Source organism: Halyomorpha halys, unplaced genomic scaffold (assembly GCF_000696795.3).
Source record: "Halyomorpha halys isolate HHAL.00 unplaced genomic scaffold, Hhal_1.1 Scaffold700.1, whole genome shotgun sequence".
NCBI lineage: Eukaryota > Metazoa > Arthropoda > Insecta > Hemiptera > Pentatomidae > Halyomorpha > Halyomorpha halys.
In genome coordinates, this window is record NW_027116789.1 from 516,807 (window position 1) to 534,678 (window position 17,872).

Consider the following 17,872-nt stretch of genomic DNA (forward strand, 5'->3'; position numbering starts at 1 on the left):
ATATAAATGAATATATTTTTAAAAATGTAATGTCCAAATTAGATTACTATTGACATTAAATATTAAAAGAAATTACAAGCATTAACTATGTATTTTGTTCATTTATTTCTGAAAATAAAAAATAAACTAATTATAGAAGCAAATTAGTTCACCAAACATGATCAAGAAATGGTATAAATGATGCTCCTCAGAGGTTGGCTTTCATTTAGTATAATTAATATTACTCTAGCTATCGGAGCTGATGATGAACATGATGGGACTACAGATTAGCATACTGCTTTAAGCATATAGGTAGATTTTGTTTGGGAAAATTACTGATAAAAGATCCTATGTGATAAATAATTGATACACCATTCTGCATTAATGGCAGAAACAAAGCATGCCAAAATACAGTAAAGAATAAGTTAGGAAAATAAAATTGTAGTCTATCCTACCAAACTTACTGTTTATAGTTTCCATGTAGGCATAATTGTTGGAGTACAGATACATGTTTCTTTCCTCTTCCATGGAAACCATAATCACCCTGCTCTAGGCTGTACTAATGTCTGTAAGCTTACCCAGAACCTCTTTTTGCTGCTCCACTATGGCCTGCTGCAGTTTCTTTTTAGTAACGGCAAGGAGAAGAATATTATAGGTGAACCGATGCGATTTTACCAGGTTAGTTCTTAAATTTCATTTTTCAACTACTGTCCAAACTATTACCTTACAAATATTATGTTTTCCTTCACAATAATAATAAGTAAAAAAAGTAATAACATAGTGATTAGCACTGCAGCTCCAATATGGCACCCTGACCAGCACAATATTTCTCTCAATAAGGAATTCTGGAATGTCTACCCACCAATCTATAATTTTAATTAAAACTCCATTGGTGAATTCCCCTTCAAATGGTCATAAATCGTCAGATGCTATCTTGTACCAAATCTTTCCCATTTTTGGTGAGAATACAATTAACAGACAAAAAGTTAAGAATACATTATCACAAAGGCATCAGCATCCTTTTCTTTTTCAAATTAAGATTATTACCCTAATATTTCTAGTGAATTTATTTTATATTTGATCGAATAATATTTAAGTTATTTTATATTGAAATGAATTACATTGATAAAATTTTGTATTAATATTATTATTACATAACTTCTGTTTAGGTTATTGAAGTTAATGAATATATTCAATATTCATTAAAAATATGGAATCATTCAAATTAGAAATTGATGATTGTAATTATATAACAAATTAATTTGGATTAAGTTTTAAGATTTGTAAATATTATAAGAAGAGAAACTATATATTGTGTAATATATATATATATTTAGTCAAATAAATGAAAAAGTTTTATTACATGAGGTCTCAAGTCATCTCCCTGCAGAAGCAGAATATATTAAATTAATGTATAATTTTCAGACTATTAAAAAATTGTTAAATTGCCTTGGAAATACTTGTAAGGATAATAGGTCAATTGAGCAGGTAATATTTAAACCTAAAATTAAAAGTAAAGAACACCATAAAAGGAAATTTTCTGAGCATAAAACATTTGGTAACAAAATATCCCATAATAATTATTTCAATAGATACCAAAAATATCTCAAACCCAAGAGACCATAGTACCTCAACATAAATATTTTAATACTTTAATAACTACAGACTCAGTATCAGTAAATTCCCTGTAATTATCAAAATTTCGAAAGTCATATGATGGGACTGTGGGACAAATATGTTCAATGTGAACTGTCAATTCCCAACATTATTATCGGATCCTTCTAATGAAGTGTTAGATTAATGAAGATCCTAAAGACCAATTTATTCCAGAATTGGAGAAACAAAATAAAAATATTCAAACAGATTCCAAGGAAGATTAAATTCACTTGAACGTTTCTTAAGACAAGTCTGGTGGAAAGTAATATTTATTTTCAAAATGAAACAAATATTAACCAAAATTTAGAAACTTTAAACAGCATTGTTGTAAAAATGAAAGAAAAGTTTAATTTAAAATAAGTGCCAAATAAAACTGAAGTTGTAAAACAAAGTAATAAGACAATAATTTCAAAATGGTAAACTCTGAAATAATAATGGCATATATATTTAAAACTATAGAAAATAAAAATATTTTTTCAAGAACAAAAAAGTATACTTAAGTATATCCCATTTATGGAGATCGGAAGATCTCGAATATGTAATATTGGAACATAGAAATATGTAAGGATTCCAGAAATCCACCGAAAACAAGAAGCATGAATGGGTTATGTTCCGTTTCCCAAACGCTGAATGAGTTGAGTTGAGGAGGAAATGGGCTGTTGATGTCCATCCAACGGTGAAGAAACCAATCCTGGTAATAGAAAGAATTTCTGATGAACAGAGCAACCTGTACGTTAGAAATTTTTAGGACCCACCCCTTTTGCTGCAGTGTCAAAAATATGGTCACGTGATAACTAAGTGTGAGAAGACAATGACGTGTATATTTTGCAGGGGTGAAGAACATGTCTCCAAGGACTGTTCGAACGGAAAAGCTAAAGTCTCGCTTGACTGCAAGAATTTTGTAGCAGCTGGGAAAACAAAGAAGAGGATTCCGAAAGGGGAGTAGGGAATGCCCAATACACCTCGAAGGGATGATGGTATAAGTCGATGATACCGGCTATGACTAAGTTCCAAACCTGGGCAGTGGAGAGAGCTTAAAAAAAAGTATAGCAGTGACCGATAAAATTTTCCTTTTTTTTTTTTTTTTTATTCTTTCTTTCGGTTTTACGGAATATCGGTAATTTTCCTTCCAAGATGGCGTCTATATACGTGTTGATCTACGGTGGTTAGTTCGATAGTGAATCGGCGGCTGTTTGAACGTGATGCGAATATATCTAAGACTCCCATACTTATTTTGAGAGATAAAAGTGTTTTTCCTAATACGAAAGCATTTAATGATCCAATGTACCGGTCTAAATGTTCATTTAAAAGATGAGGAACATCCTCTTAATATTTTGTATAGCTTAGAAAAAAATAGAATTCTTATTATTTCTAGTCATAAGATAGATACTTGACAGAGAATGTCCTTAAACATTTGGAAACAAATTTACTATATCACTTTTTTACTAATATGCCACTTCATATAAGAACTTATTTCATGTCAACCGCTGGCAAAATAAAAAGCTTAGATAATTTTTTTAACTTGATCAAAAATGAAAATCATTTATTTTTTGACAATTTAATGTCAAATGGCTGGGTAGGAAGACAGTGTACCGAATGTTATAAAAAGAAATTTGCTATTGATGATTACAAAAACTTAAAAAAAAAAATATAATAGTCATAAACATTTTAATCAAAAATCAGGTTTTTATCAAAATTATAATAATTATTATAATTAATAATTATTATAATTATAACAACCAAAAGTAACTTATCCTCAGGCCACCGCGACATGATCGCGAATGGTCTCTGAAGGAAAAAAATATCTTTTTTTAATAGACCGACATCTGGAGATTTTAGAAATAATTATAAATTTCTATCTAATAATAACTTCCATTATAGGCCCCAACAACAGACCTTATAACGATTACAACCGGAAAAACTGTATCAATGTGATCCGTCAACTTCCAATACAACTAACAATGAATGTATGAAATTGAATATGAATGCCAAACTTTTATCGAAGACCTTCACAGATAACACGTCAACTTGAAAAAGAAATAGAAAATTTTAAAGGACCTTTGTTAATCCAGAAAACATAACGTAGTTTAATATCAAACAAATGATTTCAGTCTACTTCCTTCAAGTAAAAACCAACTAAATCATGAATTGCTAATCGATGTGGGCTCGAAAAATAATTATATAAATCTAGAAATTATTCCAGTTTTTTTCCTCTGTCACAAAACGAGAATTTACTAAAAAAAAAAAAAAACGCAACTGGCGAGGAAAAAGGGACAGAAGTTGCATTCGCGTCGTGCAAAAATAATTGTTTTAAATTCTCACATTTAATAAAACTTTATGTTAACAAGTTTAGGCCAAATTACGATATTTTATTAAGGAGTGAGCTCATAAACGAATATAAATAGGGGTATTAAACCTGCGACATTCCAGCGTTCAATGAATATAATTTTTGCTGATTATCCAAATATTTTTACGTATATGGGCGATATCATTATTTTTTAAAGAAAATAAACAGTAATATCGGAAACATTTAGACATGTTAAAAAAAAAAAAAAAAAAAAAGAAAAACTTAATTTAAAAATACAAATGGATAAAACGGAATATTTCAAACATGAACTTTTACTTCTAGGGCATATTATTTCAGATATTGACCTGGCTAAAATAAGCACCGTAATGGATTTTAAACTCCCAAAAACCAAAAAAGAAATTAAAAGCTTTCTAGGTTTAACAGGATTTGATGGAAAAATGGTGCTAAATTATGCAAAAGTAGCATCTTAGATAACAAAATCCTTAAGGAAAGGAACAAAAATTAATCCCGAATCATATTAAGAATCGTTCTAGAAATTAAAACAGCTCATTTGGTGTAATCCCATTTTACAAGTTCCTGATTTCGATAAATATTTCTACCAAACAACTGACGCTTCAAGTTATGCAATCGGTATTGTTCTTGCACAAGCGAAGGAAGAAAAAGAATTATCAGTCTGATTCGCGTCAAGTGTATTAAATAAAGTGAAGTAAAAATATTCAACAACTGAAAGGTAATGCTTGGCAATTATGTGGGCGTGTAACTATTTTTAACCTCATTTTTACGAAAGTATATTCTTTATATTTACTGACAACAAACCCCTTGAGTACATGAAAACTTGTAAAACTTAAAATGCTTGTTCAATAAGATGAAAAATAATATATATAAATAATATATAGAATTATAATATAAAATATATAGAAGGAAGAGCTAATAAAGTAAGGGATTGTATGTCAACTTTTCTAAGTAATAGTCAAGGAATATTAGCCTGAGAAAATGATGATACAGTTAGTAAACCATTTATTTAATAGATTTGAAAAATTAATTTTTATCTTTTTTTGAATAGACAGTTTGAACCAACAGTTAGGGCCTCTGTTAATCGGCCTTCCCTTTCTCAATATTGTAAACCCAGCCAAATCTTCAAACTTCAGCTGCTGAACTATCCTAATTTGATTTCTCAATAACCAAACATTAAACAAGTGTTGTTGTGGTTCGGACTTATTCCACAGACCTCAGCAACCAAGCAATTCTACTTTCAATGTTCAAAAGGCAAACAAAGGTGCTATGGTGTGACAACATTGATAGGTCTCAACATACCAAATAAACCCAATTTCCTAATTCCCTGTCTCCAATATATACCAACTAAAACATCCTTTCCCAGTCTATAGCAACATTAGTCTTAGTATCATTTATTTAATGTTTTTTGCACAGTTAATAAAGTAATTTAATTTTTGACTCTACATTATCCACAATCTATTATCTATATGGATAATATAACCTAATAATAATCGCACTAATAATAAAAATCTAGAATCCGATAACATTTTATATGATAATTTTTAATTTTCAAATTAAGTAGACTATTTAGAACCAAGTTTTACAGAAACAGAATAAAAAGATATTATAAGAAAATATCAGAAATAGCTGAAAAAAATACCAACCAGAAATCATTTCGGACTCTCATATAGTTAATAAAGCATTTGCTTAATATATTTGAGAGATTAAATTTTATCTTTTTTGAATAGATGGCTTGAAACAAACGGCCAGCGTCCCAGTCATCAACACTATTTCTCAATATTGTAAATATTTCAGCCGGTTCTTCAAACCTCAGCTGCCAAACTATCCTAATTTTCCAACAACCAAATATTTAACAGAGGTTGTTGTGGTTTGAGACAAATTCGACAGACCTCAGCAACCAAACAAATCAACTGTCTATGCCCAAAAAAGGCAAGAAAGATACTATGATGTGATACTATTGATAGATCACAGCATGCCAAATAAACTCAATTTCCTAGTTCCCAGTCCTGAATATATACCAACTGAAATATCATTTCCCTGTCAATTGTACTTGGTCAGTCAATAGTACCAGTAGTTTTAGTAGTATTTTTATCATATATATTGTACAAGTTAATAAAGTAATCTTTGTTTCTTGCTCATATTTCTACCATTTTATATCTGGCACCATGAACAGGCACAGCACCACCGCTGTGATTAATTTAGGATCTGACGAATTTGGAACTGGGTTTCAAGTTGGTCCACTCTACCTGAGGTGCCCGCAGCTGAGGATCCTACAGGACTTCTAGACCTTCCGATTCCGGACACCACTGAATCACAGGTACCGGAGGAAGAAAAAATGGGATTGTGAATTAAAAAAGCAATTTTACTTTATTAAACTTTTATAAAGAATTTTTTATATATCTATCTATCCAGTATTTAAATTAATTGAAGAAAACTTAAAATCTTTTTCATAATATTGGAGATTATTAAAATGAAATTGTTATATTGAAATGAAGAATTCATGATGTTTATATTAAAATTATTATAATCCATGTATATTTTTGAGTATATTAAAAATATATTGTAAAAATATGGAATCGTTCGAAGTAGAAAATTCTTCTAAGAATAGTATTGATCAATTGATGTTACAATTATATGAAATTAATATTAAAATTAATGAGGAACCGTTACATTTTCTCGAAAGTTGAAATGAAGTAAGAAAGTATCTTATAATAAGGTATTATTCCAATTAAAATATTAATGAAATGGGAAGGGCCGTATTAGAAACCCAAATGCTTTATCATGTTTGTACAAATTTGCCTGTAGAAGTTGGAGTAATGTAAATATTTTAAATTTACGAATATGAAGAAATCAACAAAAATCAAAGAAAGATCAGGAGATACTGTCAAAAAATTAAAATCGGAAATAAAAAATAATATACAACACATCAGTCGGTGGCCTAGGGTAAAATTCAAAATTTATCATTTATTAAATCCTAACAGTTTTATTTAATGAATAAATTATAAAATAAAATAATATTTTTTATAACTATAAAGTTCTAAATAATTCTCAGAATTAAATTAAAATATTTGCTAACTAAAAATTATAGTTAAAACTATAAACTATTAATAAAAATGTAATCTAATAAAATTATTAGATTTTTATGATGAATTTCCTAAAGTAAATCTACAACTTGTACAGTTTTGTAAAAATCTTATTAACCGAGTAACAGGTGATTAGAGTTCAATATCAGTTGATTGACTCATCAGTTGGTCAGCAGTAAAACCAACTTTTTGCACTTATTACATAATAGTTTGCAGCAATTGAACTAATTTCATTTAGTATAGATTTAAAATTTAAATCCTTTTAAATATTGAATGAGAACATTATTAAAATAACAGCAACATAATATAATATATAATAAAATGAAAAATATATATAGTATAAAACCATTATATATCGTATGGATATTAACTTGTGGATAGTAATGAAACGGCTAACAAAGTTGAAGAATCCGTGAAAAGATGAACTAATTAGAATTCGCCTTTCCTTTAAGGATAGATAGAATTATAATAAATGACTATAATAGAAATTACCTACATTTTCTAATATGTAGATATGAAAAATATATAGAAATATTATTTTTAAATGTATTATTTAATAATTACCATTATTCTTGACATTAATAATTATTAAATGGATCAAATCAATTAAATCTAATGAATGAAATATTTTTCTCATTTTCATATTCCTTATTATTGTATTGTACTCAGCTAAACGCCAAACTGAGGATGAAATTTGAATTATAATTTAATAATTGTTTATTTATTGGTTAGAAAATATAATGTTAGATTTGTATAAAAGTTTATAGGATTTTAGTTTTATATATAATTATTAATTTCATTTTACTTTAATTGATTTTGCTATTTTTCTAACATAATATAACTTATTTTTGTTCTATTTAATTTTTAACGGCTATTAGGTTAGATCATATGAGGCTAGAGTATTTATAACAAACTGAACAATGGTGTTGCAGTTTCTTTGAATATTGTAGGGGAAATTTATTTAATTAATGCCATATATAATATATATATATATATATAAACATAAATTATATAAATTCTTGAGATTATTTTTATAACATTTTATTTTTCTTGGGATATTATCATTTATAAGTTATTATTTTAAAATTTAATATTTTTTATGAATAAATATGGGAATGACCCATACGTCTAATCCACTATGGCTTATTGCCAACAGAACTAATATTATTAGTGAATATGCATTAACTCTTTTGTTTTTCTTCTTCTTTTCTTCTCATTTTATATATTGGTTTTAAAGTTTGATATCATAACTTTATTATTTAATTTAAACAGAATTTATGATAGTTCAATAATAAAATAATCATTTTTATACCCTACAACTTTAAATAAATAAGTCTACTAATATAGAAATATTATAATTAGATCAAAGTTCGTAAACAAAATATATAATGAATAAAAATCTATAATGGGGGTTTTTGACAGGTCAAGGAAACATCGAGTTTTAGTAAGTGTTCTTTAGATTCTGTATTGTAGTGTTTTATCATTTTGAGAGGCGGATTTCAAAATTTTCCTAGGTGATTGAAATGAATTTCATATTTATATTGATTGAGAATGTACGAAAATTTGACCTCTATTGCTGAAATCTTTATTTTAAAGAATACCTTCTTATTTCTTTAACGTTTTGAGGAATGATATTTTATTTAACTTGCTTTAAATTAGTCAAGAGCGATGCCATATTTAAATATAATCTTTTCATATATTGAAAATTAAAACATATATATTATCCTTATTTACTACCAGAACTTATAAAAAACTACTATATAACTTGTTATTTATACTTTAATTATTTTTATTATTTATTGAAGTTTGTTTCAGTTATAAGCAACCATTAATAGTTTGTTGTTAATTATTATTTTATCATTTATATTGTCCTATTATGCTATTAACTATTTTATTATTTCTTTTGCTTTAATGGTTTTAAGTCCATTGAATATTTCTGAAATATTATTTGAAAGGGATTCTTCCCAGAATAAATAAGAATTTGCTATTATAATCGTACAATATCAAAAGGAAATATCAGAGAATTACCTTGTTGAAACATATTAACTATGTTCTAGGCACCAGGAATGTTATTAAATGGACTAAATATTACTATAATATTATAATTAAATATTACTATAATATGTTACAAAATATTTGACTATAATTAAATACCACTACTCCTAATCTGGAACATGTAAGAACATATGAACTTACAAAACAAACCTATACTGGTTGATAGGTCTTAAAAGAAATGATTTTGTTCTGATTTGTCTTTTATTGATTCTTAAAAGCACAAGAGAAACTTTTGTTAATATTAAAGGTATACTAGACTGATTGTAAATTTATCAATCGTTTTTCTCTGATAATAATTTTCAAAATATTTCTATAAATTATCAATCTATGTTAAGATCAAAAACAAATGAAGTTCAGATATATTGGAGGATTATATTGAGGTGTATTACTGTAAACGCCTATTGGTGGCCTATTATATTTATTACGAAACTATTTGTAAAATCTTTTTGATAGCATAAGTAACTATTGTAAAGCTAGACATATGTTCCAAGTTCCCATTCCTATGGAACCTCTCCTATCAATACCAATGTATCCTGTAGAGATTGATGCAAGGACCAAAGCCTATAGAAGCGTCTATAACAGGGAATAATATTTAAAGCTCAAGGGACTTTCTTTATGGGGGGAAGCATTTACTTAATATATTTGAGAAATTAAATTTTATTGTTTTTGAATAGACGGCTTGAAACCAACAGTCGGCGACTCTGCCATCAACACTATTTCCCAATATTGTAAACATTTCAGCCGGTTCTTCAAACCTCAGCTGCCAAACTATCCTACTTTGATTTCCCAATAACCAAATATTAAACAGAGGTCGTTGTGGCTTGAGACAATTTCGACAGACCTCAGCAACCATACAATTCTACTTTCGATGCCCAAAAATGGCAAGAGAGATCCTATGACGTGATACTATTGGTAGATCACAGCATGCCAAATAAACCCAATTTCCTAGTTCCCAGTCCTGAATATATACCAACTGAAGTATCTTTTCCCTGTCTATTGTACATGGTCGATAGCACCAGTAATCTTAGTAATATTTATTTCATAATCTCTTTCTGTTAACAGTTAATAAAGTAACTAATCTTTTTTGACTCTACAATTTCTACCATCTTATATCTCTACGAGCTCCGCCAGTTGTCAAAATCATCCTTACAATATACGCTAAATATCTTCTCTCCAGGTTGTACAAATCGTACTTAGTCAGTCTATAGCACCATTGGTCTTAGTCTCATTTATGTTTTTGTTAACAGTTAATAAAGTAATTTCATTTTTGACTTAACAATTCCACCATCTCTTATCTGGCGCCACGAACAGGACCGCTCACCGCTGTATTTAGGATCTTAGGAACTTAGGAGCTCATCACTGACCCCAGGTTTTTATTGCTAAGTTGGCCCATTCGACCAGAGGTACCCCAGCCAAGAATATCCTACCTTCCGACTCCGGACACCACTGAACATCAAGTACCGGAAGAAGACATCGAATAGTGAGTAATATATAAACTCTTAATAAACGAATATAAAGTATTTTTCTTAATTATTTATATTTATAATACAGTTAAATTAAAATCTTCAGCAGATATGGCTAATTTTATGATGTGAAAAAAAAACGATTACGACCCCATCCCTTATTTTGACGGCCAACCGCGCATAATAGTTGTACATCAGGTAACAACAATTGTAACGGCAGAAAACAATTCTATAAAGATACCAATGAAAAAAGGTTATTGAGTATAGTGCTAGTTCATGTTATAGATGAGGCAGGTCATATAAATTCTATTTGTGAGTTTAATACAATTGAACAACTGAATTATTTAGAAAAACCTTTTTTGAGATTCAAGATCGATTGAACAATTATATTTTGAAATTTCTAATAAACATATAAGACCTAGGGAACACTCTTTTGATTTTTTACATAGATTAGACAAAAATAGAATTCTAATGATGTCTAGATATAAGGTAGATAAAACGATTATCAGGGAACATATTAGAACTTTAGAAGCAAATTTAATATATCAGTTTTCTAAAAATATGCTAATTCATATAAAGACTTATTTAACAACACAGACAGGCATACTAAAAATCATAGATGATTAACGTAATTTGTTCCAAAATGAAAGTAATCTATTCGACGCCTTAATATCTAATGGCTCTATAGACCGGTTATTTGGCCTAAGTACCGAATATCATAAAAAGAAATTTACTAATAATAAAAATAATAATCATAAAAAATATAATCAAAATTCAGATCCAGATCTGGCGTTCGCAACGGTACTGTATCGCCGCTGTTTTCAGAATCTGAATAACTTTGCAGCATTCCACGGGTTGACAGGTTTTGCTGCTCAGTTGGCCCGTTCACCTGAGGAACCCGAACCTGAAAACCCCATCTAGAACCTCTGACTTGGGACACCACTGGTCGACAGGTAGCGGGAGAAGATATCAAATTATGTGATTACTTTGGACTCTATATATATATATATATATATATATTTTTTATCATTTAAAAAACTAAAAAGAAGTGAATGTGGTGGGAGCTACAGCTGGCAAACAATTCCCCTCGTTTAAAGGCGCATAATACAACTAAATCATCGAAACTATTATAGCGGGTGGAATATTTCTTGACAGCTGCTGTGAGGCCATGTTGGAACTGCAGTACGATAGTGCTACCATAAAAATACAATCAAATGATACTTTCGGTCACTTGAATGCTGGTAAAATCTCTTTCTCATGTCTTCTCCAATATGTTTCTGAGGAGAAAAATATTAGCAATTTCAAGATACATATGGACCTGTAATTTCTACAATATTTTTGCCAAGCAGAAATGAATATTCCTTTATTAAATGAATAAGAAAAATGATAGATTAAATTAAATTTACAATCCCAGTTGCATTGACACGGTCTTCTATTCTGTCTAGAATAGGATTTGTAGAACTATTACGAACTCATGTCTTCTGTGCTTAATAATTTCATAGAAGGTGCTATCAATTCGTGATTTTTTTTTGTTTTTCTCTTGATATAACTTCTTTCCCGAAAGTTTCATCTTCGATGCTTTGATATATTTTTGTAATTGTATTTTGAATAACGTATTATCAACTCATATTTAGAATGTCGTTAATTATTTTGTTTTGCTTCTTCTGTTGCATTATATCTCCTTTTTATGAACTGAATCGTTTATTTCATTGAATACAAATACTTTTTCCATAAATTTTATATCTTCATTTTAAATGCATACCAATCTTTTTAAAATTCACTATTTTTCTCCAATAGTTCTACATTACTTTGTTTCTTATAGCACCTAACATTATTTTCAGGTGGCGCTGAAGGAATGGGACTTCTTCACGCTGAAAGGTAAACAGAAAAAGAGAGCCTGCTCTATTTCAACCTGAATATTTAACTGCTACAGAGAAACGAAACTTATTCAATAACCGATTAACAAATGAAAATCTATTAGCAAATCTGAAACAATCCTTCGAAACTGTTTACCTGAAATTCAGCGAGGTCTGGAAGAATGGCTTGGGCTTGTATCTTGTCTTCAAGTGTGCCATTGACTTCAAAGCAGGTTTCAACATTCAACTGATCCTCGGTGGTCATTGGAGCAAGTTTGATCGATGTTCCATACTGTCCCCGATCGCTGATCTGATAGGTCTTTACCATACCTGTAAAAATAGAATTAAATATCAGCAATGACTTTTCGAAGATTGGAAGGATTGTTCTATTTTATTGATGTTGTTCTTGATGCCTTTGATAGAAACCCTTCCAACAAGCAATCAAATACTACTTAAAACAAAATAAGCATACATTGAAATAAATGCGAGAAATAAATCTTTACATTATGTAATTCCATTAACTAACTGAAAACGATTTTTTTTTTTTTTTTTATACTTCTATTTTTATTATCTCTTAATTAGAAATCATAGCTGATGAATTAGAAGTTTTTAAAATAAAATTTGAACTGTTGATATTTAGTAGTTGCTTACCATTGTAGTAGTCTATTCTACTCCTGGCATTCTTGCCGTCATACCAGGCTTCAAAGGGCTCCGTAAGCTCAGCGTAAGGGATGGTGAGCTTGCCTGTGGTCGAGTAAGCTTGGCCCCAACTTGGGGGGCCTTGTCCCCCACAGCCCTGCCCTGTGACATAAAAAAAGTTCAAATTTAGCTGTCAACTTTTAGAAGGCTTCTAAGAATTTTAAGTTATAAAAATTGAATCCTCATCCCCTAGGAACATGATTTATTTCAATCGCTGAAACGTTTAAACTTTACTGTTAACTATAACTTTGGAAAGGATTGGAAAAAGTGATATAATTAAGTAAACTTCTGTCTGCACACTAGAAGACTTTATTATTATTGGAAATGATAAGCAATTATTAATACAATGAAACGTTTGTTTTATGATCAGCCATAGGATGATGATTTTGTTCGTTATATGCAGGTTTCCGTTAAGAAAGATTTTGTATAAAAAGAAAAAAATGAGATTTTTTTTATATATTGCTACATAAACTGTGACCCCGTAGTTTCTCCCTAAGTAAAAAAAAATGTATTAAAATTTTTTTAGTATTAATAAAATAAATCATTCTAGTGACATCTCGTCTCAACCATCGTTTTGTAGAATACTTAATTTTTTTTCCTCCGAAATATCTCTTAGAAAGATGTGTGAGATATGTCTTTTTCTTAAAATGGTATAACAGCTTAAGTGACCATGAAAAACACCGCAAATTATTACTCAAGGTTTAATATTAAATTAATTATTAATTATACTGGAAAATAAAAATAATTGGAAATAGGTTGATGGTATTTTGAGGATCATCCTCGGATAACTTCTAACTATGGTACCGAGATAAAAGAAAATCCTCGGACGGAGTTCTTTTATTCATATTTTAAATTTATACTTGTCTATCTTGAAATATTTAACCTCAAATAATGAGGGATTGGTTTGATTTATTTTTAAAATACACTGAATACTGGATACATAATGACTAACTCTCTCTTTTCCCCAAAATATGGTACCCACAAAATTTATTTATGGAATCGTGGGTTTGTAAAATGACATTTCGTATGTTATGTCTTGTATTCGTTATGGAGGAGCGAAATATGATGATAAGGAATTAAATGTCTCCCTGTCCGGTGTTGAGGGATTAAAATGTATACCTTGTTCGCCAGGACATTAATTAAGTCCTTTCCCCTTATAAAGGTGTATCCGTTAAGAGAAGTTAATAGAATCCTTGATATTTACAAATGTTGAAAAAAAAAAGTTTTATGGTCGATGAAAAAGCGGTTATTAACGAAATTTATTGACTGATTGGATTTTAATGATCTCAGATTATGGGTTAATAATGGGTTGGTCAATAATCAATTTCTTCCATAGTTCGTATTTATTCATTTTATATTGGTACTAATAATGACAGGTATTTGATCATTTTATATAAACAAAATTAATGGTAATTTAAAATAAGATTTTTTTAATTCGACATTTATGTCTGTTATACCATTTCAGTGAGGATATTACCTAACTGATATTAAAAATCACTTAATTGTACATATACATACACAGATTTTAATCAAAATCGTTTTTGAAAAAATATGAGTAATCAATTCTATGAAGTGGTACTTCTGGCCCGATTTTATCGAAAAATTTACTGAACCATAACAAGCATTTGTCTTAAATGTATAATTTAAGTTTAGTACGACTTTTAGTTTTTTAGCCAGGTTGTTCACACCCACACACAGAACATTTTGCGAGACTTGGTCATTTGTAAGGGGATCTCAAAAATGTGATTTTTTCGTCAAAAAATCGAATTCGGAGTTTCTAGGAATTCGGAGCACGGTTCAATTTATAATTTTCAACGACATTCAATGTACTTGTTGTATAGTTTAGAAAACAATTGAATTATTTTCTAACAGAAAATAGCAGGGAGCAAGTAAGTAATTTATAATTATAATTAATTTTATAAAATATGCAGAGTCCGTTAACTTATAAAATTTGATTAATGATTTATTGTAATGATTGTTTGAGAGTGGTTTATTTCATTATCAACACACACAATTTTGATCCAAATATACTCTCAACTTTTATTTTCAGAAACTCTGCAACGTTTCGGCCTTCAGGCCATTTTCAAGGAGACAACCTGTATAAATTTTTGTTTTTATATTAATTACATTGTTTCCTTAACAACATACTGATATTTTTTATTGTATTTTAAATATTGATGTGATGTTCTTTAAAATATTTTGTGCAGGCTAATTGCCCATTTCATATCTTTAAAATAAACTAAATATAAAAAATAATATCATAACAAATAATGTTTTTAAATTGATTATTTACTTACATAACTTTTTATGTTTTAAATCTAAAACTTTTTTACATAAATAATCTTCTCTTTTTCTACTTACAAACATCATTTATAACAGAATCTACCTTCAAAAGGTTAGGACTCTGTTATCACCTTATCATTAAAAATAATTTTTTTACATTTAATACAATTTAATTAACATTCAACTTTAATTTATTTGCTTATAACTTATCATTTCTTAAATCCGTAATTACTATATTTTTATTATATATGTATTTTTTTACATTCATATACTCCCCTCTTTTTTTTTTTTTTTTTTTTTTTACTTATACACTCACCTTTATACATGCTTGTATATATGTAGATATATTATATATACTTCTGTACAATTCAAGGGTTTGAACATTTATCCATTTATCAACTTTTTCTAATAATTGAATATTTATTTTACTTAAAATTTCAGAATAATGGTGGTTTAGTCCTTTAGAATCTGATTTGAAATTTATTGTATAATTTATATTTTCTGAGATGTAAATTGATTCTAATATTTTTCTTCTAAAATTAGTATTTTCTTCATGGATGACCTTGATATTTTCAAAATCAAAATCATGTTTATTTTGAACAACATGTTGTACATGCTACATGTTATATAAAATTTGATTGGAATTTATCTGAGGTGGCTGAGGTTTGTGTTAGCAGTTTTTAGTAAGAGTACTTTCGATCCACAAGTTAAAATGATTTTTGGTCTCATTTCCTGTTGTGTAGAAACTTCATTCTTACTGATAAGTGAATCAAGTATAATACGTTTAAAAGTACTTTAATGATTTCAACATTTGTGTTCCCATGTACTTCTGTCGTGTAAATATCTTACAATCACCATTATTCTGAAATGATATCAATAAAGAGAATGTTTGCGTTCAGTATTGCCTATTGATAAGATTGTTGCGATATTGGTTGGAAAACAATCCTTTGTTCCTACAATATCACTTCACGATAATCTCCGCTTCAGTATCGCTCTTTATTTACAACCCTTTTTCCTGATTCTTCGTATAAATATTAACTTTATTATGATATTAGTTTACTTCATAGTGTAAGTTCGAGTCCCTCAAAATTGAAAAAAAAAAATCAAATAGTGCCTATCATATTTGTACGCTTTAAAAAAAAAGTGTGTAGTTGATTACATTTTGTATTCAGTGCTCACATACTTTTTACTCAATGTATAGAAAAAGTAATCAACAACTTTCCAACCGTTGAATCGCTTCGGTATTCCGTATTCAACTTCATTTCCCCCAAAGACATCAAGGTGACTAAAACTAGTTTCAACTTGCACAAACTTGTATTTTCCTGGTTCGGATAATGGTTTCCTCAGCCGTTGTACAGAGTATGAAATATAAAATTGTGTAATTTTTCTTGGTAAATCAATTGGTATTTAATTTATTTAAACTGTTAAAAATAATTCAAAATCTAATTAAATAAAAGGTAGTGGTATACACAATACAATACCTATAAATGCCGATGATGGTATAGCAAGAGAACATGATTTATTATATGAGCTAGCCCGTGGGTTTGATGATATTCATAAAGCTGACGCTATAGCAATAAAGTCATTTGCAAAGGATGCTCTGAAAGGCATGACATTCTATTGTTGATGATGCCAGTCTAGGTATTAAATATATAGCTGAGGGTATTAACCTTTGTCTACAATAAAATGTTGAATTAATGTACCGATTAATATGTTTTTTTTTAAATGTTCCGTGTCGCCATGAGAAGGTTTAACTTACTGAAAACCTAGATTTCTTCGGTAAAAAAAAGATATGAAACAAATTTTTTTTTCTTTGTTACATACATAATAATTTATTTATTAATAGATATTAAAGTCTGCCACACAATTGTGGACAATAGGTAATAGTGATAAATGATAACATTCATACCAAAATAAGAATAAATAAATAAATGAGAAAAAAAAGCACATAAAAATAAGTAAATCTCTCTTATAATATATACAAACAGAAGGATAAAGAAAATGAACATATGTGTATAAATAATATAATATAATCTCTAGTCACATTAACACTCTTATATACAATATTTACTCTATCGACCTGAGGATCCCTGAGCCCACTCTATCTTTCACGAGTGGGGGTAGAGCAGAGCTCAAGATTCCAGCAGATCCCTCTCGCCGCATCACAGATAGTGAGCCAGTGGAGGCTGAGCAAGTGCGCTGAACAAAATTAAACATTTAGGTACGTTGCTTAAAAAGTATAGGTTTTCATTTATTATAATATCACGAATCGATTTATCTTTTCCTGAAGAATAAGATAAAAAACTTATGCGATATTTATTTACAAAACATAATGAGTCTTCCAGTAAAAGTCAACAAATTTGTTTTTAGCATCGTCGGAAAATTTTTTTTTTTTTAATAATGTATTTATTCTCACACGTATGTCGATGATAGATGCCTATTGTCAGTGAATAATGATCCTTCCATTGTATCCCA

The 17,872-nt window shown here is 28.9% G+C and overlaps 1 protein-coding gene across 1 annotated transcript in view; it reads right to left on the bottom strand.

The window, feature by feature from the left end:
• Positions 1 to 17,872, bottom strand: part of 26-29-p (C1 family peptidase 26-29-p) — a 33,135-nt gene that overhangs the window by 6,887 nt on the left and 8,376 nt on the right. The window contains exons 2-3 of the mRNA XM_014428187.2: positions 13,067 to 13,216; positions 12,573 to 12,745 (exon numbers count right to left, since the gene is read on the bottom strand). Coding sequence (XP_014283673.1) covers positions 12,573 to 12,745; positions 13,067 to 13,216 — 323 coding nt within the window. The remainder of the gene's footprint in view (positions 1 to 12,572; positions 12,746 to 13,066; positions 13,217 to 17,872) is intronic.